The sequence below is a fragment of the Oncorhynchus masou genome, chromosome 20, assembly GCF_036934945.1.
Source record: "Oncorhynchus masou masou isolate Uvic2021 chromosome 20, UVic_Omas_1.1, whole genome shotgun sequence".
NCBI lineage: Eukaryota > Metazoa > Chordata > Actinopteri > Salmoniformes > Salmonidae > Oncorhynchus > Oncorhynchus masou.
In genome coordinates this window covers 1,946,978-1,968,827 of record NC_088231.1, presented here as the reverse complement: position 1 = coordinate 1,968,827, position 21,850 = coordinate 1,946,978, and the positions used below count along the sequence as shown (strand labels likewise).

The window sequence follows — 21,850 nt, the reverse complement described above, 5'->3', positions numbered from 1 at the left end:
AGTTTTGTCGTGCCCTCTTCAGTCTTGATGTGTTTGGACCATGATAGTTCATTGGTGATGGGGACACCAATGAACTTAAAGCTCTCAACCAGCTCCACTACAGCCCAGTTGACGTTAATGGGGGCCTGTTCGGGCCCGCCTTTTCCTATAGTCCACGATCAGCTCCTTTGTTTTGCTCACATTGAGGGAGAGGTTGTTGTCCTGGCACCACACTGCCAGTTCTGACTTCCTCCCTATAGGCTGTCTCATCGTTGTCTGTGATCAGGCCGACACTTTTGCGTCGTCAGCAAACTTAATGATGGTGATGGAGTCGTGTTATGCCACACAGTCGTGGGTGAACAGGGAGTAGAGGAGGGGACTAAGTACACACCCCTGAGGCGCCTCAGTGTTGAGGCTCAGCGTGGCAGACGTGTTGTTGTCAACCCTTACCAAATGGGGGCGGCCCATCAAAGAAGACAAGGATCCAGTGGCAGAGGGAGGTGTTTAGTCCCAGGGTTCTTAGCTTAGTGGTGAGCATTGTGGGCACTGGTGTAGTCAATGAACAGCATTCTCTCACAGGTGTTCCTTTTGTTCAGGTGGGAAAGGGCAGTGTGGAATGCGATTGAGTTTGCGTCATCTATGGCTCTGTTGGGGCGGTATGCGAATTGAAGTGGGTCTAGGGTATCCGGGAGGATGCTGTTGTGAGCCATGATCAGCCTGTCAAAGCTCTTCATGGCTACCGACTTGTGTGGTAATCATTTAGGCAGGTTACCTTCGCTTCCTTGGACACAGGGACTATGGTGGTCTGCTTGAAACATGTTAGTATTACAGACTCAGTCAAGGACAGGTTGAAAATGTCAGTGAAGACACTTGCCAGTTTGTCCACACATGCTTTGAGTACACGTCCTAGTAATCCATCTGGCCCAGCGGCTTTGCGAATGTTTACCTGTTTAAAGGTCTTGCTACCAAGAGCGATATCACACAGTCATCCAGAACAGCTGGTGCTCTCATCTATGCTTCAGTGTTGCTTGCCTCGAAGTGAGCATTAAAGGCATTTAGCTCGTCTAGTAGGCTCGCGTCACTGAGCAGCTCGCGTCTGGGTTTCCCTTTGTAGTCCGTAATAGTTTTCAAGCCCCTCCTCATCCGACGAGCATCAGAGCCGGTGTAGTAGGATTCAATCTTAATCCTGTATTGATGCTTTGCTTGTTTGATTGTTCGTCTGAGTGCATTGCGGGGTTTCTCATAAGTGTCCGGATTAGTGTCCCGCTCCTTGAAAGCGGCAGCTATAGCCTTTAGCTCATCGTGGCTGTTGTGTTATGTACGTATGCTCACTGTGGGGATGACGTTGTCGATGCACTTATTGATGAAGCCGATGACTGAGGTGGTATACTCCTCAATGCCATTGGATGAATCCCGGAATATATTCTAGTCTGTGCAAGCAAAACAGTCCTGTAGCATCTGCGCCATTTGACCACTTCCGTATTGAGCTAGTCACTGGTACTTCCTGTTTTAGTTTTTGTTTGAAATCAGGAGGATAGAATTATGGTCGGATTTGCCAAATGGAGGGTGGAGGAGAGCTTTGTATGCATCTCTGTGTGTGGAGTAAGGTTGGTCTAGAGTTTTATTTTTATTTTTTATTATTACTATTTTTTCCCCCCCTCTCTCCCCCCCTGGTTGCACGTGACATGCTGGTAAAAATTTGGTAAAACTGATTTGTTTGCCTGCGTTTAAAGTCCCCGGCCACTAGGAGCGCTGCTTCTGGGTGAGCATATTCTTGTTTGTTTATGGCCTTATAGAGTTGGTTGAGTGCGCTCTTAGTGCCAGCATCGGTCTGTGGTGGTAAATAAATGGCTACGAATAATATAGTGTGGTCTACAGCTTATCCTTAGGTACTCTACCCTAGGCGAGCAATACCTCGACTTCTTTAATATTAGACATCGTGCACCAGCTGTTATTGACAGACACATATCCCCACCCCTCGTCGTACCAGACATAGCTTCTCTGTTCTGCCTTCGCATTGAAAATCCCTCCAGCTCTATATTCTCCATGTCGTCGTTCAGCCTCGACTGTGTGAAACACAGGATATTACAGTTCTTAATGTCCCGTTGGTAGGATAATCGTAGGTCATCCATTTTATTTTCCAATGATTGCATGTTAGCAAGTAGATTTGGTGGAAATGGGAGTTTACTTGTTCGCCTACGGATTCTCAAAAGGCAGCCTGATCTCTTTTCCTCCGTCTTTTCTTCACGCAAATGTCGTGGATCTGGGCCTTTTCCCGGTAGAGCAGTATATCTTTCTCGTCAGACTCGTTAAAGGAAAAAGCTTCTTCCAGTCCGTGGTGAGTAATCCCAGTTCTGATGTCCAGTAGTTATTTTCGGTCATAAGAGACTGTAGCAGCAACATTATGTACAATAGAAGTTACAAACAATGCAAAAAAATGAACAAAATAGCACAATTGATTACGGGCATGTAATACGTCAGCCATCCTCTTGGGTACCATTTTAAATAACTGATGTCAGTTACCATCATTCTGTTATCAGATGTTAATGCACTCGACTTGTTGTTCAATAATAAAAACAAGTTGTCAAATCACAACGGGGACACAATTCTTTCTGCAGACATTTAAAGTTTTTGGAAAACTCTGTTACAAAGCTTTATATCTGCGCTGTTCAAGTATGTGTTTTTGTCAAATTCAGTGAATTTTTGTAAAAAAAAATTGTCCTTGTGCATGGTTGGTTTAACTTTGCAACCAATGGCTTTTGTTTAGCATGCATTTTAAAGTGAAAAACCTGAGTCTCTGTGTCACTGTTACCATGGGATTACCCTAAGCACAGCAGTATAACATTCAATTCCCACAAGTATGTTTCTATGAAATTATTGTTTAAATAATATGGCCCTTTATTTTAAAAGGTGAGGCCTATCAGCCCAAATGACAAGATTGTGGACAAATTAATCATCAACTCTTGCGGGTACGAGCGCTCGCTCTCGCTCTCGCTCTCTCTCTCGCTCTTGGGACAGTGGCATGCATTCTCTGTGTTCACAAAGCCACCAGTGTTGTCCAGGCTGGATCCAACACACTGACCCAGTCCAGCCCAGTGTTTATGTGATATGACAGATCTGATGCTTGGTACCACCTCCTTAGCTTGGCACAAGTCAAGGGCCATGACAATGAACCATTAATCACAAAGTCTGTCTGTGTAGTTGCCAATGGGCAGGTTTGAATGGTGGAAGAAACAAGGACAACAAAATTCAGTTTCAGCAATATTGGGATGCTATTAAAAGCACCGTCCTTAATTTTTTTCCAGCCACACAGCACTTGCTATGCTGAGGAATGGGGTTGAAGAAATAGACATTAACACTCAAATTGTGTTCATGGGTTGAACAGTAAGACAGCTGTTATAAAAGGGCCACGACTGGGCATGCTGATCCTGAGCCCATTTTCTGCCGTCCCTCATTAGAATTCTTCTGAGTAGGACAATCTGTTAACAAATTAACTTCCGAAACGTAATTGCGGAAGACTAATTGCTATCAGAGGGGAAGACCGTGCACAATAAGTAGAAAAACACAAATTGCGAAAGAAATGGCAGTGGAACTGGGGTATTATGAAAATGAGTAAGGAGTCCGTTTTTCCTGATTCAAGGTGCACTATGCTCATACACACACACACACACACACACAGAGTGCCGGAAAGTATTCAGACCCATTTTTTTGTTACAGCCTTATTCTAAAATGTATAAAATAAAATCCTCAGCAATCTACATACAATACCCCATAATAACATATCACGTCTGTTGGAAACCTGGCACCATTCCTACGGTGAAGCATGGTGGTAGAATCATGCTGTTGGGATCTTTTTCAGTGGCAGAGACTGGGGAAACTAGTCAGGATCGAGGCAATGATGAACGGAGCAAAGTACAGAGAGATCCTTGATGAAGGATCTCAGACTGGGGCGACGGTTCACCTTCCAACAGGACAACGACCTTAAGCACCCAGCCAAGACAACACCCAGCCAAGACAACACGAGTGGCTTTTGGATTGGTCTCTGAATGTCCTTGAGTGGCCCAGCCAGAGCCCGGAATTGAACCCAATCTAATGTCTCTGGAGAGACCTGAAAATAGCTGTGCAACAACGCTCCCCATCCAACCTGACAGAGCTTGAGAGGATCTGCAGAGAAGAATGGGAGAAACTCCCCAAATACTGGTTTGCTAAGCTTGTAGTGGCATACCCAACAAGACTCGAGCCATCGTTGCCAAAGGTGCTTCAACAAAGTACTGAGTAAAGAGTCTGAATACTCATGTAAATTTAATATTTCAGGTTATGTTTTAATAAATTGGCAAACCTTTCTAAACCTGTTTTTGCTTTGTGATTATGGGGTTGTGTGTGTGAATTAAGGGGAGGGAAACAATTTAATACATTTTTAGAATAAGCCTGTAACCTAACAAAATATGGAACAAGTCAAGGGGTCTGAATATGCACTGTATATTTCCACTTCCACATTGTTTTTCATTTATGATAGCACTGTCTGATACACGACTATACTCACCAGTAAATGAACAACTTTATAGCTTATACATTACATCAACAAAAAAGTCCCTAGAAACAGTATTAGGAAACGCTTGTAGTATTTCCCCCTCATTCCCCTCGATTCTATGTATACAGTGTCCCAGCTGTCAACTGTAATACAGCTGGACACGGTCAAAGAAAAGAGCCATGCAATGTCACACAAAATGAGGCAGAACCTCTGCTTGGGCTTTTCAATGTGATTGCATTGTTGTGCGTATAGTGTTAGCTGGTATGTCAAACAATGGGGTAGTTCTCCTGCCAGTGTGCCCTCTGTGTACACACACAGAAAGGGGTCATTACATTTGCATGCATATGAGTAAGCAACTAAAAACTGTTGCAGACCTTGACCTGTATCTAACACCTCATCTCAGTCAATAAAGCCCGGCATGATATCACTTTTATGGTGGGAAGGGAAGGGCACCATCAAATGGGGACGGTGAGATGAATCTGTCATATACGTTCTGAAACGTACCTGCAATCTCACATGTTTTGCGTTGGGTGTATGTGTAAGACAAATGGTCATAAACTCCCATCAAAGAATCCCCAGGTTCAAAGGCGGTCTTTATCTAGCTTCTTGGCTCCACTTTGCCTGTATGTGGATTCACACTAGATCTTTACTGGTAAATATTTGCTGCAGACATTGTGCAAGTCCTTTACAAGTGAGTGATGTCTCACATGGTCTTTGCTTTGATCCAGGTCTTCTGCTCATACTCTTTTCCCCTGGGATAAGGATGGCTATTTATAGTCTTGTCTCACTGTCTCCAACCAGCTCACTGTGCCTAGTACCACCAGTTATGGGAGAAGAAACTTACGTACCTACAACATTTTTTTAAATGCCCTCATTCAGAAATATGATATTTGTCAACCCATAGTGTGTGTGTGTGTGTTGGTTATAATAGATGGCGCCATATCCACAGAGATGATACAATAACCTCTAAGATGAATAGGTCAAGGTGCACCAAACACCCCTGCCTTACGCTTGGGTTATATCATTAACGATCTAATGTCCAGCTCATGAAATGTGCATACTTGTAAAGGAAAGGGTATCTGTAAAGTGGAGATTAATACGACAAGGTTTATGGGGAAAGAACATCAGATTTAGGCAGACCTGCCAAGTAGACACGTCATTGTTAAAGCCCCAGGTGATATTGTCAGACCTTGTCAGAGGTAGTAGCACAGTCATTATTAAAAATTAAATGTATAACATAAGTTGCTAAAACTCTTTTGTACTATTCCTGAATGATGCTTTTCCCCCCACATAAAGGACAGTAGAAAGTGTTGCGGTGTCTTCTTGCGGTGTCTTCCCCTTTCAGGTAGAAGTTAGTTTATAGGATGCTAACTTGATGTGATGCTGTCCTCTGACCTCCATAATGTGACCTGACAAAACATGTTGTGATTAGGGTTTTGGCACCATTCCACCCAACTCCCTGGCTTTAGCGCTAAACCCAAACTTCAAAGCGATTTGCAGGTAGAGCTCCTGGAAAAGGTGCCCTCATCCTCTACCTAAGCAACTTACTACATTTGCCAAAACCATGGAAGCGTATTACGCACACCTCTTGTATGGCCACAGATTACTGTAATTCCTCCGTCAGAGCCAAGTCGAGGTTCTCCTGAAGAGCTATACCGGCGTAAATACGATTTCGGTTACAACCACATGTTCAATCCCTTCACGTTTCCACTACCGTACACTCAGAATCTGCTTAGGTAATCCTTGGTGGTCATGATCCTTAGGGTCATTATCCAATTGTTTTGTCATGTGTTTCCTGTGCCCCTTGCCACGAACCCTCCCCCATAGCTAATGTCTTAATGAGATAAAGGAAGCAGCCCAGATGGGCAACCTGGTATCTCTCGTCAACCAACACATGGCATCAAGATTGAGCCCCATCATAAAGGTCATAGGCCACATAGGAGCTTATGGATCAGCAGCTAAAATACTGGGCCCTGAAAACAACATTTATGAGAGAAACTAAAGGGCCTTACCTGGACAACAAACACGTGAAGTCAATTAAAATAAATAATTGTGGTGTGAGTCACGCCCCACTCCCTTTAGTTTGCGACCACAAGCTGAATTGCTAGAATTGGTTACATTCCTATGGATATTTTAAAATATTCCAACTACAAAGACCTATATAAACCTGTGTTTAAAACTTTGACTTACAACCCATGTGATGGAGGATGTTTTCTTACCCTCTGCAGGTTGTGGCCACTGATGTGGATGGCAGGGATTTCGGTACGGTGCGCTACTCCATCTCTGACGGCTTTGATAAACAGGACACGCACCCTCTCTTCCAAATCAACCCAGACTCTGGAGAGCTTTGCATCTCACAGGATATCGACAGGGATTCAGGCCTGGCGACCTATGATTTATTAGTGAAAGCTGAGGATCAGGTGAGTTGAGAATGATCAAGTAGTTATATTAGTAGTTCTACACTGTGTACAAAACATTAAGAACACCTTCCCAATAGTGTGTTGCTCCTCCCCAACCCTTTTGCCCTCAACAGACTCAATTAGTCCAGCATGGGCTCTAAAAGGTGTCGAAAGCATTCTACAGGGATGCTGACCCATGCTTCCCACTGTTGTCATGTTGGCCTGATGTCCTTTGGGTGGTGGACCATTCTAATATAAACAGTACCAGTCAAAAGTTTGGACACCTACTCATTCAAGGTTTAAAAAAAAAACTATTTTACATTTGTCTATGAAATAGCACACATGGAGTCATGCAATAACAAAAAGTGTTAAACAAATCAAAATGTATTTTATATTTGAGATTCTTCGAAGTAGGCACACTTTGCCTTGATGACAGCTTTGCATTCTCTGAAGCAGCTTAATGAGGTAGTCACCAGGAATGCATTTCAATTAGCAGGTGTGCCTTGTTAATTTGTGGAATTTCTTTCCTTATTGCGTTTGAGCATATCAGTTGTGTTGTGACAAGGTATGGGTGGTATACAGAATATAGCCCTGTTTGGTAAAATACCAAGTCCGTATTATGGCAAGAACAGCTCAAATAAGCAAAGATTAGGAAAATAACACTTGAACATGCATGAGAGCACCAGCTGTACCGGAAGACTGTGATCACTCTCTCTGCGGCCGATGTAAGACCTTTAAACAGGTCAACATTCACAAGGCCACAGGGCCAGATGGATTTCCAGGACGTGTACTGCGAGCATGCGCTGACCAACTAGCAAGTGTCTTCACTGATGTTTTCAACCTGTCCGAGTCTGTAATACCAACATGTTTTAAGCAGACCACCATAGTGCCTGTGCCCAAGAACACGAAGGTAACCTGCCTAAATGACTACCAACCCGTAGCACTCATGTCTGTAGCCATGAAGTGCTTTGAAAGGCTGGTCATGGCTCACATCAACACCATTATCCCAGAAACCCTAGACCCACTCTAATTTCTAATGATGCAATCTCTATTGCACACCACACTTCCCTTTCTCACATGAACAAAAGGAACACTTATGTGAGAATGCTATTCATTGACTACAGCTCAGCATTCCACACCATAGTTCCCTCAAAACTCATCACGAAGCTAAGGACCCTGGGACTAAACACCTCCCTCTGCAACTGGATCCTGGACTTCCTGACAGGCCGCCCCCAGGTGGTAAGCGTAGGTAACAACACATCCGCCACGCTCATCCTCAACACATGGGCCCTCAGCGGTGTGTGCTCAGCCGCCTCCTGTACTCACTGTTCACTCATGACTGCACGGCCAGGCACGACTCCAACACCATTAAATTTGACTATGACACAACAGTGGTTGGCCCGATCACCGACAACAATGAGACAGCCTATAGTGAAGAGGTCAGAGACCTGGCTGTGTGGTGCCAGGACAATAACCTCTCCCTCAACGTGATCAAGACAAAGGAGATGATTGTGGACTACAGGAAAAAGAGGACCGAGCATGCCCCCATTCTCAACGACTGGGCTGCAGTGGAGCAGGTTGAGAGCTTAAAGTTCCTTGGTGTCCACATCACCAACAATCTAACATGGTCCAAACACACCAAGACAGTCGTGAAGCGGGCACGACAAAACCTATTCCCCCTCAGGAGACTGAAAAGATTTGTCATGGGTCCTCAGATCCTCAAAAAGTTCTACAGCTGCACCATCGAGAGCATGGTTGCATCACTGCCTGGTATGGCAACTGCTCAGCCTCCGTCCGCAAGGCACTACAGAGGGTAGTGCGAACGGCCCAGTAAATCACTGCGGCCAAGCTTCCTGCCATCCAGGACCTCTACAGCAGGTGGTGTCAGGAGGCCCTAAAATTGTCAGACTCCAGCCACCCTAGTCATAGACCGTTCTCTCTGCTACCACACGGCAAGCTGTACTAGAGCACCAAGTCTAGGTCCAAGAGGCTTCTAAACAGCTTCTACCCCCAAGCCATAAGACTTCTGAACAACTAGTCAAATGGCTACCCAGCAGACTCTATTTGCATTGCCCCCCCCCCCCACACACACACACACACTCATTGCACCGCTCTGTTGTCATCTATGCATAGTCACTTTAATAACTCTACCTACATGTACATATTACCTCAACTAACTGGTGCCCTCGCACATTGACTCTGTACCGCCCCCCCCCCGTGTATATTATTTTTTACTGCAGCTCTTTAATTACTTGTTATCTCTTATCTGTAATTTTTTTGCAACTGTACTGTTGGTTAGGGGCTCATAAGTAAGCATTTCACTAAAGTCTACACCTGTTGTAATCGGCGCCTGTGACTAATACATTTTTTTTATTTGAATTGCGCAAAGAAACCGCTACTGAAGGACACCAATAAGAAGTTGCTTGCGCCAAGAAACATGAGCAATGGACATTAGACTGGTGGAATAAAATTGGTTCCAACCGCCATGTCTGTGAGATGCCGAGTAGGTGAACGGATGATCTCTGCATGCGTGGTTCTCACCGTGAAGCGTGGGGGTGCTTTCCTGGTGGCGCTGTCAGTGATTTATTTAGAATTCAAGTCCCACTTAACCAGCATGCCTACCACAGCATTCTGCAGTAATATCCCATCTGGTTTGTGCTTAGTGGGACTATTATGTTTTTCAACAGGACAATGACCCAACACACCTCCAGACCAAGAAGGAGAGTGATGGAGTGCTGCATCAGATGAACTAGGGTCTAATTTATAAATAGTGTGTAGGCACAAAAGAAGGCATACACCACTTTCTAAGCTAACTTTGAGATTTATAAAAAACAAACTTGACAGGAGAATGTGCGGTCCTCCACGGACACTTTGACCCATACGTATGCACATAAACTGGAGAAATGAGAAACTTAAACTCCGATGGCAGAAGGATGAAACTCGAGAAACACTTTGAAATGGATACCATTGTGTAAAATAAATCAAAATATTACCTCACAAACTCAGCAAAAAAAATATCCGCTCACTGTCAACTGAGTTTATTTTCAGCAAACTTAACATGTAAATATTTGTATGAACATAAGATTCATCAACTGAGACATAAACTGAGCAAGTTCCACAGACATGTGAGTAACAGAAATTGAATGTGTCCCTGAACAAAGGGATGGTCAAAAGTAAGGCAGGTGTGGCCACCAGCTGCATTAAGTACTGCAGTGCATGTCCTCTTCATTGACTGCACCAGATGTGCCAGTTCTTGCTGTGAAATGTTACCCCACTCTTCCACCAAGGCACCTGCAATTTCACAGGCATTTCTGGGGGGGAATGGCCCTCGCCTTCACCCTCCAATCCAACCTGTTCCAGACATGCTCAATGGGATTTAGCTCTGTCTTGCAGGAAATCATGCACAGAACGAGCTGTATGGCTGATGGCATTGTCATGCTGGAGGGTCATGTCAGGATGAGCCTGCAGGACGGGTACCACATGAGGGAGGAGGTCTTCCCTGTAACGCACAGCGTTGAGATTGCCTGCAATGACAACAAGCTCAGTCCGATGATGCTGTGACACACCACCCCAGACCATGACTACAGGCCTCGGTGTAACTTTCATTCCTTCTACGATAAACGCGAATCCGACCATCACCCCTCGTGAGACAAAACCACAACTTGTCAGTGAAGAGCACTTTTTGTCAGTCCTGTCTGATCCAGCAACGGTGGGTTTGTGCCCATAGGCGACGTTGTTGTTGTGATGTCTGGTGAGGACCTGCCTTACAACAGGCCTACAAGCCCTCAGTCCAGCCACTCTAAGACTACTGCGGACAGTCTGAGCACTTATGGAGGTATTGTGCGTTTCTGGTGTAACTCGGGTAGTTGTTGTTGCCATCCTGTACCTGTCCCGCAGGCGTGTGATGTTCGGATGTACCGATCCTGTGCAGGTGTTGTTACACGTGGTCTGCCATCACTACATCACGTCCGTCCTGTCTCCCTGTAGCGCTGTCTTAGGCGTCTCACAGTACGGACATAGCAATTTTGCAATTTATTGTCCTGGCCACATCTGCAGTCCTCATGCGTCCTTGCAGCATGCCTAAGGCACGTTCATGCTGATGAGCAGAGACCGTGGGCATCTTTTCTTTTGGTGTTTTTCTGAATCAGTAGAAAGACCTCTCTTTAGTGTCCTAAATTTTCATAACTGTCAGTAAGCGGTTAGTGTCAACCTCTTGATACTCCCCATCCCGGATCCGGGATCGTGAATAAAGCCTCAGGCTCATTAGCATAACGCAATGTTAACGATTTCTGAAAATCGCAAATAAAATGAAAATAATGCGCCTGCTTTTAGCCTTTTCTTAACAACACTGTCATCTCAATTTTCAAAATATGCTTTTGAATCATAGCAAATCACTAATTTGTGTAAGAGTATGCGAAGCTAGCTTAGCATTCTGAGTAGCATTTAGCACGCAACATTTTCACAAAAACCAGATAACCAAATAAATAAAATAATTTACCTTTGAAGAGCTTCGGATGTTTTCAATGAGGAGACTCTCAGTTACATAGCAAATGTTCAGTTTTTCCTGAAAGAATCTTTGTGTAGGAGAAATCGCTCCGTTTTGTACATCACATTTGGCTACCGAAACGAACCGAAAATTCAGTCACCAAAACGTCAAACTTTTTCCGAATTAACTCCATAATATCGACCGAAACATGGCAAACGTTGTTTGGAATCAATCCTCAAGGTGTTTTTTCACATATCTCTTCATTGATATGCAGTTCGTGGAAGCCTGCTTTCCCCTCAGAATCGCATGGAAAAATACCAGCAGCTGAAAAAGACGCACCAATTTCGACGGAGGACACCGGGCGGACACCTGGAAAATGTAGTCTCTTATGGTCAATCTTCCAATGATATGCCTACAAATACGTCACAATGCTGCAGACACGTTGGGGAAACGACAAAGGGCAGGCTCATTCCTCTCGCATTCACAGCCATATAAGGAGACAATGGAAAACGGAGCCTCAAAAATCCTGTTGGTTTCCTGGTTGCCGTTTCATCTTGGTTTTGCCTGTAGCTCCCGTTCTAGGGCACCCACAGAGAATATCTTTGCAGTTCTGGAAAATTCAGAGTTTTCTTTCCAAAGCTATCAATTATATGCATAGTCGAACATCTTTTTGTGACAAAATATCTTGTTTAAAACGGGAACGTTTTTCATCCAAAAATGAAATTGCGCCCCTAGAGTTTCAAGAGGTTAACGACCATTCCACAGGTGCATGTTCATTAATTGTTTATGGTTCATTGAACAAGCATGTGAAATAGTGTTTAAACCCTTTACAATGAAGATCTGTGAAGTTATTTGGATTTTTAAGAATTAATTAAGACAGGGTCCTGAAAAGGGGACGTTTCTTTTTTTTGCAGAGTTTATTATATTAAATTAAATATTTATTATCAGAGTTCCCTGGAGTGCATACAAAAAATTATGATTTAGGACAATAAATGCAAACTGGGATCTGTTTTTGCAAAATAACCCCTCATATGTTGTACAGTTTAATCGGGATTCATATTTAATAAGGTGAACAGTAGGACAAATTGTTTAAACTGATGCCGTTTTGATGCCTCAGGCGGGCAGATACACGAGTGCACAGTTTTAATGTTGTTTACACATGTTCGTTACGCAGAACTGTCAATGTGATAATGGCCCTGTTACAATCAGGGTAATTACCACGCCTGAATGTGTTACGTAATTTTGTAGCTTTGACAATCAAATGGGTGGGTATTTAAAAGGCATTCAATTACAATGTGTAATGACGCATAATGGCTCCTTTGGCACTGTTGGAAGATTTGGCGAATGGAAGAATTCTGAGAAGGAATTTCCAGAGACCAAGATTTACTGACCGATGATGAGTGGATTATGAGCCATTTCAGATTACCAAGCGCTGTTCTCTTGGATCTCTGCTGTAGTGGGCCCGGCTTTACTGAGAAGCACCAGTAAGCAATTTGTTTTGTCCGTACGCCACCTTTTGACGTGAATCCTCCGCACAGTTTTATAAATGATGCCCCTGGCCTCCACAATCACCTGACCTCAACCCAATTGAGATGGTTTGGGATGTGTTGGACCACAGAGTGAAGGAAAAGCAGCCAGTAAGTGCTCAGCATATGTGGGAACTCCTTCAAGACGGTTGGAAAAGCATTCCAGGAGAAGCTGGTTGAGAGAATGCCAAGAGTGTGCGAAGGGTGGCTATACTTTGAAGAATCTCAAATATAAAATATATTTTCATTTTTTTAACATGATTCCATATGTTTCATTAGTTTTGATATCTTTACTATTATTCTACAATGTAGAAAATATGAAAAATAAAGATACCTTTTTTTGATTGGGTGTCTGTAATATACACTGCTCAAAAAAATAAAGGGAACACTTAAACAACACAATGTAACTCCAAGTCAATCACACTTCTGTGAAATCAAACTGTCCACTTAGGAAGCAACACTGATTGACAATAAATGTCACATGCTGTTGTGCAAATGGAATAGACAACAAGTGGAAATTATAGGCAATTAGCAAGACACCCCCAATAAAGGAGTGGTTCTGCAGGGGGTGACCACAGACCACTTCTCAGTTCCTATGCTTCCTGGCTGATGTTTTGGTCACTTTTGAATGCTGGCGGTGCTTTCACTCTAGTGGTAGCATGAGGTAGTGCAGGTAGTGCAGCTCATCCAGTATGGCACATCAATGCGAGCTGTGGCAAGAAAGTTTGCTGTGTCTGTCAGCGTAGTGTCCAGAGCATGGAGGCGCTACCAGGAGACAGGCCAGTACATCAGGAGACGTGGAGGAGGCCGTAGGAGGGCAACAACCCATCAGCAGGACCGCTACCTCCGCCTTTGTGCAAGGAGGAGCAGTAGGAGCACTGCCAGAGCCCTGCAAAATGACCTCCATCAGGCCACAAATGTGCATGTGTCTGCTCAAACGGTCAGAAACAGACTCCATGAGGGTGGTATGAGGGCCCGACGTCCACAAGTGGGGGTTGTGCTTACAGCCCAACACCGTGCAGGACGTTTGGCATTTGCCAGAGAACACCAAGATTGGCAAATTCGCCACTGGCGCCCTGTGCTCTTCACAGATGAAAGCAGGTTCACGCTGAGCACATGTTTCTGACGTGACAGTCTGGAACACCAAGATTGGCAAATCTGGGACATCATGTCTCGCTCCATCCACCACGTTGCACCACAGACTGTCCAGGAGTTGGCGGATGCTTTAGTCCAGGTCTGGGAGGAGATCCCTCAGGAGACCATCCGCCACCTCATCAGGAGCATGCCCAGGGATTGTAGGGAAGTTATACAGGCACGTGGAGGCCACACACACTACTGAGCCTCATTTTGACTTGTTTTAAGGACATTACATCAAAGTTAGATCAGCCTGTAGTGTGGTTTTCCACTTTAATTTTGAGTGTCACTCCAAATCCAGACCTCCATGGGTTGATAAATATGTAAAGAAAAAAGTATTTAATAAGAATATTTCATTCATTCAGATCTGGGATGTGTTATTTTAGTGTTCCCTTTATTTTTTTGAACAGTGTATACAATTGTGTACTTCTACCCCTTTTTCTCCCCAATTTCGTGATATCCAATTGGTAGTTAGTCTTGTCTCATCGTTGCAACTCCCGTACGGACGGGAGGGAAGAAAGTTGAGCCATGCGTCCTCTGAAACCCGACCTTGCCAAGCCGCACTGCTTCTTGACACACTTCTCGCTTAACCAGGAAGCCAGCCGCACCAATGTGTCGGAGGAAACACCGTACAACTGGCGACCGAAGTCAGCGTGCATGCGCCCGGGCCCGCCGCAAGGAGTCTCTAGAGCGTGATAGTAGTGATGTAGTGATGCGTCAAGCAATACGAAGCAGTGGCTTAGACCCCTGCGCCACTGGCGAGGCGGTGGCGCATTCTTGATACACACAGGAAACTTAAGCGTGGAAAAACCCAGCAGCGTTGCAGTTCTTGACACAAACCAGTGCGTCTGGCAGCTACTACTGTACCCCGTTCAAAGTAACATTTTGTCTTGCCCATTCACCTTTTGAATGCCACACATACACAATACAAGTCTCAATTATCTCAAGGTTTAAACATTCTTATTTAAACGGTCTCCACTTAATTTACACTGATTTTGAAGTGGATTTAGCAAGTGATATCAATAAAGGATCATTAGCTTTCACCTGGTCAGTCTCATGGAAAGAGCAGGTGTTCATAATGTTTTTGTATACTCTGTATTACATCATATTTACAGTTTCACATATCCCTTAGATTTAGTTCCTGTCACTGAATCTACAGATAGTGTCTATTTTGAAAAAGGGCCAACTTGCAATAACTGTGGTATCTGGTTGTTTTTTTTCCCTTAACTTGTTTTTTTCCCTTTTTTTCCCTGTGTTCTCTGTAAGTCACTGCGGTTATGCTAAATTACAGTACATGTAAATATATTTGAATATTGTTTGTCTGATTTTGAAACATGGTACAAGATTGCTGGTGTTTGTCACTGTCCTGAACGGTCTTACAGTTTGTTAATATTCTATCCTATAATATTCTTCTCTCCCTCTTTGCCCAACAGGGAGGTTTGAGTGCCCAGACGTATGTCCACATCGAGGTGGATGACTTGAACGACAACCCGCCGGTGTTCAACCCAGAGAAGTACGTGACCAGCGTCAGCAGCCACGCACAGCCCGGCACAGAGGTCCTCAACGTCATCGCCACTGACAGGGACTCTGGGGACTACGGTCACGTTACCTACCAGATCCTGGCCGGGGACCTGTCCTCCCTTTTCTCAGTGGATAAAACTACAGGTAGGATGACAGCAGAGATCTCTGGGGTAAGAATGAAACAGGGTTGTGGTCAAATATTTTTTTCAATTCACTGAATTAAGTCCTCGTAGAAAACCATGGGCGATTTTCAATACAGGAAGTGAATTGAAATTCACTTCTTGAATTGACTGAATTGACCACAACTCTATGTCTTGGTTGTTGTGTCGTGGAGGAACACAGTGTTAAGGGGCTGCTTATTGTAGTACTATGTTGTGTTTACCAAGTCCCCTCCCGTCCTCCACTGTATACCCAAACCACTTAGTATTCTTACTGGACTAATTGTGCCACAGCCCAACTCCACATCGCAAGCACAGCACAGGTAGTTGTAGTTTTACCAAGTGCTAATCAGGTTTTGCACTGAACTGTGTATATTACATCAGGTGTCTTTAAACCCATTTTGCCCAGGGGACACATTTGGTCTTCACCATGATCTGGAGGTGAATATTATTGCATTGCTGTCATTATCCACAAAATACCAAACTCCTCTGTACATAATCTTTTGAAAAAATATTTATGTTCCCTGACTTTCTAGCTTGTGGTGATTAGCTTTCTGGACGCAATGTTAACTACGATTACTGAAAGATTAAATTATTAACTGGTCCAATATCATTTCGATCTTGCTTGTCATTCAATTCTAGACTGTAGTAGGTTTTTTACTAAGACCACCACTCGCCACATTAAATTGTCTCGCAGGCTGCATCTTGCTCATGGGCTGCCAGTTTCAGATTCCTGTACTACACCTGTAATGTCAGTCTTATGTCAATGAATTAAAATCATTAATTTGTACACTACTTGTAGGTATGACTTGTGTCATCCTTCGAGCTTTCTAAATTCCACCACTATTTTTCAATACAAAATTAAGAAATACATTTGTGGATGACTTTGACAATGTAGTATTTTTCTTGCTTCATTTACTGTATTCACCTCAATGCCTTCACGCAGCTGGTCAGTCACATTGACCATGCACCAATAACATATAACCTGCAGCTAGAAGTCTCACTTGCACCCTGGCATCATTTGATGCAAGTAGCCACATTGCGATAAACGTGCTTACTCGGCATAAGCCCCCAGTAGTGGACATGATTGCTATAGTCACCTCACAGCAGGGATGCTGCAGATTTAGGAAGGCCTGCCCTTGAAGTCTGCAGTAGATAACATTGTCCTAAATGATGACACGCTACCATGATTAGGACAATTTAATGCATTCATAATGATATACGCCGGTGACCCTTTGAAAGGCACCATACAGTCATGGTGTTGTAGAGGGAGTTATTGCAGTTTGACATGTTTGTGTCATGGCGTCAGAAAGCACATGATTTTTACAGAGCCGACTGAACACATGACATCGTTGTAATAAAAGCATTATAATAATTCTAACCAATAGTTTCCAGAACAATGTCTATTTGCGTATTACTATGACGCAGGCTCATAAAAATAGTTTGAGGGTAAATTAATTAACTACAGCTAAGCTAATTGTTACCATTGCTATTGCTCCAGCCATCTGTGCAGGCCCTGTGGGAGCCCTTTTATTAACTGAGGCTTTCCAGTACAATACTGCCTGAAATCGGTGAGATTTGAGGGTGAATTCGGGTGACAAAATTAGCTGACCCCTGACCATATGTCCTGTGTCTGTTGTGCTCCACACATAGTCTATCATTCAAGAGAAGCCCAATTGTGAAGGTGCAATATGCAGAAATCATTCTGCCATTTCCTTATTGTTAAAATTCTAATAGTTTGCCTAATTTCAGTTTGTGTGACAAAGCAAGCACTCGGTGGAAGGAATCATTGTACAATCCAGACCGCTGTGAAATATCTTTTCAATAACCAAAAATATATTTTCAGCTGTTTGAAGCTGGCGTACAAAAACTAAATTTAAGACCAGGACGCATAGAAATAGGACACACAGAACAGATCTACCACTTCATAGACTTGCTTTTAATGAGAGTGACAGATCTATAACTCACATTTCCATGTGAATTTAGTCGGGTCGCCCAAAAAGTTACATATTGCAGTTTTAAGAGGCCCAATCATGTGAATAATCCTTCCCTACTATGGCAACAAGTTTAATATAGATTCACACCCCTGATTTAATTAATAAAGAAAATAGACATGTTGATTTAAATTATATTTTTTTCTCCAAATTTACAAAATGACAAATATAACTCTAGTAATTGATTTTCCCCTATTACTTCGAACAAAAAATCCAAAATGTTGACCGTCCTCATCCTTTTGCCTCTACAGGTGTGGTCTACCTGACCTCCACCCTGACCCACCTTGGCACTGCGAGCATCAAGCTGGCTATTACCGCCCAGGACAGTGAGGGTGTGACGTCAGCCCAACCCGCGGAGGTCACGGTGAACGTCCTGCGCAGTGCCCAGGCCCCAGCAGTTTTTCAGAGGTCACGCTATGCCTTCACCGTGCCTGAGAACGCCCTGCCTGGCACCCCGGTGGGAATCGTGGAGGCCCTCAACCCTGCCAGTGAGTAGTGGAGGGACGGGTGTGAGAGATGTTGATTGGGCTCTTATTGTGTGGGTTAGATCAGTGTAAACCAGATGGTAATGGCTCTTTCTTGTCCACTGGAAGACTAGGTGCAGTTCAACCATGTTGCTTACAGCGATCTAATCCATTCAGATGCGAAATGAGTCTAGTGGCCCAGTCACTAGTAGGTGGAAGTAATCCATGACTTGTTTGTTTTGTCAAAGTGACTTCTGTCACTCCCCTTTTTTTAACTGTCCCTCTTCTTCCTGACCAGGCTTAGTGCAGTTGTCAGCTGAGTTGGATGTAGGGTGAATATGCTCTTAGACCCTAATCTCGGTCAGTTTAGCATTTTCCCCACTAATGGTTAAGGTTAGGATTGGGGGAGGGGAAGTTGATCATAGATCTGTACCTAGGGGGAAACTTCACCCCGGAGCGCTTAGGTGAGTGCTGAGCAAAAGACTGTGGAGCAGGCCGCCTGCCAGGGCTGGTGGGTGGCAGGGGAGTCGGGGGGTAAGTCTCTCCCTCCTGGATGATCACACAAAGGGGATTTGGTAGGCTTTGGTGCTCTTCAGCACCTGGCAGGGCCATAGGTGAATGGGCAAATGATAGTGACACAATGTGGAATTTTTTGCCTCCTGTTAACTTCTCACTACCTATGGCTCACAACACCTTGCTATTAAAATATAAACAAAGGGATATTTTGTTATTACCCTTTACTGTGTTCTACCTTGTTTTGATTTGTCTGCTAAGCAGGTGTGTTAGTCTGTTTAGTGGATTGACTACAATATACAACTGGCAATGAGGTATTTGCCAACAAAGGCAATGAGTATTAGGCTGATATGAAAACCTGGTGTTTTGTCCTGTTCATGCTGCATGACCAAACTGAAATGGACAGAAAGGAACATTATCCAAAGTGAATTCCAATATACTGTAGGCTACTGCAACTTGCAACTTCTTCCCACGGACATTGTATTGTTTAAGAAAAGTTGCAACATAAATTGTAAGATGCAATGTTCAGAATCGCCTCCCGTAATGTGCCATCACATCTTTAAAAAAAAATATATTTCTCATGTGACGTGATTTTTCACCTCATCATTTAGCTGTACATGGGTAGCTGACACGGGCCCATATTCAAGTGTCTCCCTGATCTTCAATAATCCTAATGAACTAGCTTTTCAATAAGACCTGTACTTTTTCCAGGAGGAATTCCTTTGGGGATTCCCTTACTGTGGAGAGTTTCCCCACTTTTCAATTTCCCTGGTTTATCCCGTCACTGGCCACTCAGAGCAGTGTCACTCCTAGCTCTGGTCCAAGGCGTTAGTGTGGCTTGCTAACACCTGAAGGCTCAGCGTTAGCATGCACCGCACTAATGCCCTGGACCAGAGCTATGCAAGTCCTTTCAGTGTATCTAAACGACTAAGCCTTTCTTCAGCAGTAGACAGTCATTTAAGGTTGTCTCATTGGTTAACAGATTAACCCCTTGGAGATAAAACTGTGAAACATCAAGAATGTCTGCTTTGAGGGAGGGGAGGGAAAGCCCCCTCTTAAGCCCCCCTCAAAGCTTTACTCTTCCCCTTGGCTGTTACGTTATAGTTACTGTTAAAACACAAAGGAGGGGGGATATTCCCATTATCACATTTTGTGAAAGTTGAATTGGTTGCTTGAGTTATCGATTATGTTAATTGATTGACTAAATAGGAATAATTATACAGGTCAGCCAAAGATACCTGATATTGTGGGGCCTAGTTTTATTTTAATATTTATATCCATCCATAAATGTTTTTCTTGTCATCCCAGACTCAGTGGACTCCTTGTCGTACCGCATCTCGTCGGGCGACCCCCGCGGTCTGTTCTCTGTCCACTCCAGTTCGGGCCTGATCAGTACCAGCCATCCGCTGGACCACGAGTCCCAGCCGTATGCCCTCCTGGTGCTCCAGTGCCATGCGGGCACCGCCTCGCCCGTCTACAGCAGCACCCAGGTCAACGTCACCATCGCTGACATCAACGACAACGCACCTGTTTTCCCCAAAATGGCAGACACCGTTGCCGTGTCCCAAAGCACGCCTCCCGGAACGGTTCTGTTCATTGCCCATGCCCACGATGCAGACAGTGGCGCAAACGGGAGGGTGCGGTATTTCCTGTCACGTGGTAGTGCTAGGGGAGTGTGCCATTTTATGTGGATGCCGACCAGGGTACAGTGTACTTAAACCAAAGCTTTTCTCGGGACCCTCGACCAAAGTACACCTTCGAAATACTGGCGAAGGACATGGGTGAACCTTCGCTCACCGCCACGCTGATGCTCACGGTCAACGTGGCACGCAGTGCCACTGAAGACACCCTGGCCTTCGAGACACTAGTCTACCAGGTGGAAATGGGCGAGGGCACCCAGATAGACACCCGGGTCATCCAGGTGAGGGCGCATCAAAGCCGAGGAAGCAGCAGCCACCAACAGGGGTCCAACCCCAATCCAGTCCTCTCCTACTCCCTGGAGCCTGACCCAGACTTTCCCCCTCCACCTCTCCGAGTCCACCCCGCGAGTGGGTGGCTCTTTCTCTCCCAAAACCTTGACTACGAAACAGAGCCCATGTTTCGCTTCAAAGTCCTCGCCTCTGTTCAAGATGAAACAACACTAGCTATGGCTAACACCACCGCTACAACCAATGTTATCGTGCTTGTCCTAGATGAGAATGACAATGCACCAGTGTTCACCAGCCTGGCCTACTTCTTCACGGTCCAAGAGGGACCTTCGCCCCAGGGCCTGGTAGGGACGGTGCAGGCGGTGGACCGAGACTCCAGGAAGAACGCGCAGCTGTCCTACATCCTGCTGTCGGACGGGAAACACTTCCGCATTAACACCAAAACAGGTAAGAGGCCCTTTCCAAAGACTTGTGCATACTTCCTTTCATCCCGTCATTGAAGTAGTCCCTGATCTGACATGACTGGATGTGTTAAAACTATGAAGTGGGACCTTTGCTTTCACCAATCCATTTGTGATTGTTTCTCCTAGGAATGGAGCAGGTAAGGATTCATTTTAGCAGCATTTCAAACTGGGCAGAGTGATCATAGATCATGTTTAAGCCTATGATAGAAGAGGCATTAAATGGAAGTTTCCAGTTAAGTTGAAAGGGTAGCCTGCCATGGTGGTCTGGGCTGTCTAGTATGAAATCAAATTTGGTGCCCTCCTGACCACTAATACATTGATTTCACCTCAAATACACAGCTATACACAGCACCTCAAATACACCCCCCCTTGCTAAATGGCATATATTATAAGATTGTTTTCCCACAAAAACAGTTTGGGCTAGCTAGAGGCACACGGTTTTCAGTAAAGTAATGGTGAAACCAGGGCAGTGGCAAAGCTGTGCTTTGAATTTTTTCTATGGCACTCGGGCTGTGCAAGGTGGGCAAATCATGATTATAATTGATAGTTTATGACTTTGGAAAAAGTAGCTGGTTCAAAATGAGTCTATTACTGGCTATTTGGCCGATGACCAGCGCTTACGGAAAACACTGATTTTAAAGCTGAAATCGGTAATGGTTAAATTGCCACATCTGTTTGCAATATTACAACAGAAATTACTTCAGTCAACTATTGCGGATTCCAGCTTTAAGAATCTCATACAAGATTGCAGAT

The 21,850-nt window shown here is 44.4% G+C and overlaps 1 protein-coding gene across 1 annotated transcript in view; it reads left to right on the top strand.

The window, feature by feature from the left end:
- dchs2 (dachsous cadherin-related 2) overlaps positions 1-21,850 on the top strand; it is a 53,490-nt gene that overhangs the window by 4,508 nt on the left and 27,132 nt on the right. Inside the window, 5 exon segments of the mRNA XM_064926011.1 lie at positions 6,739-6,930; positions 15,489-15,720; positions 17,980-18,216; positions 20,014-20,370; positions 20,373-21,080. Coding sequence (XP_064782083.1) covers positions 6,739-6,930; positions 15,489-15,720; positions 17,980-18,216; positions 20,014-20,370; positions 20,373-21,080 — 1,726 coding nt within the window.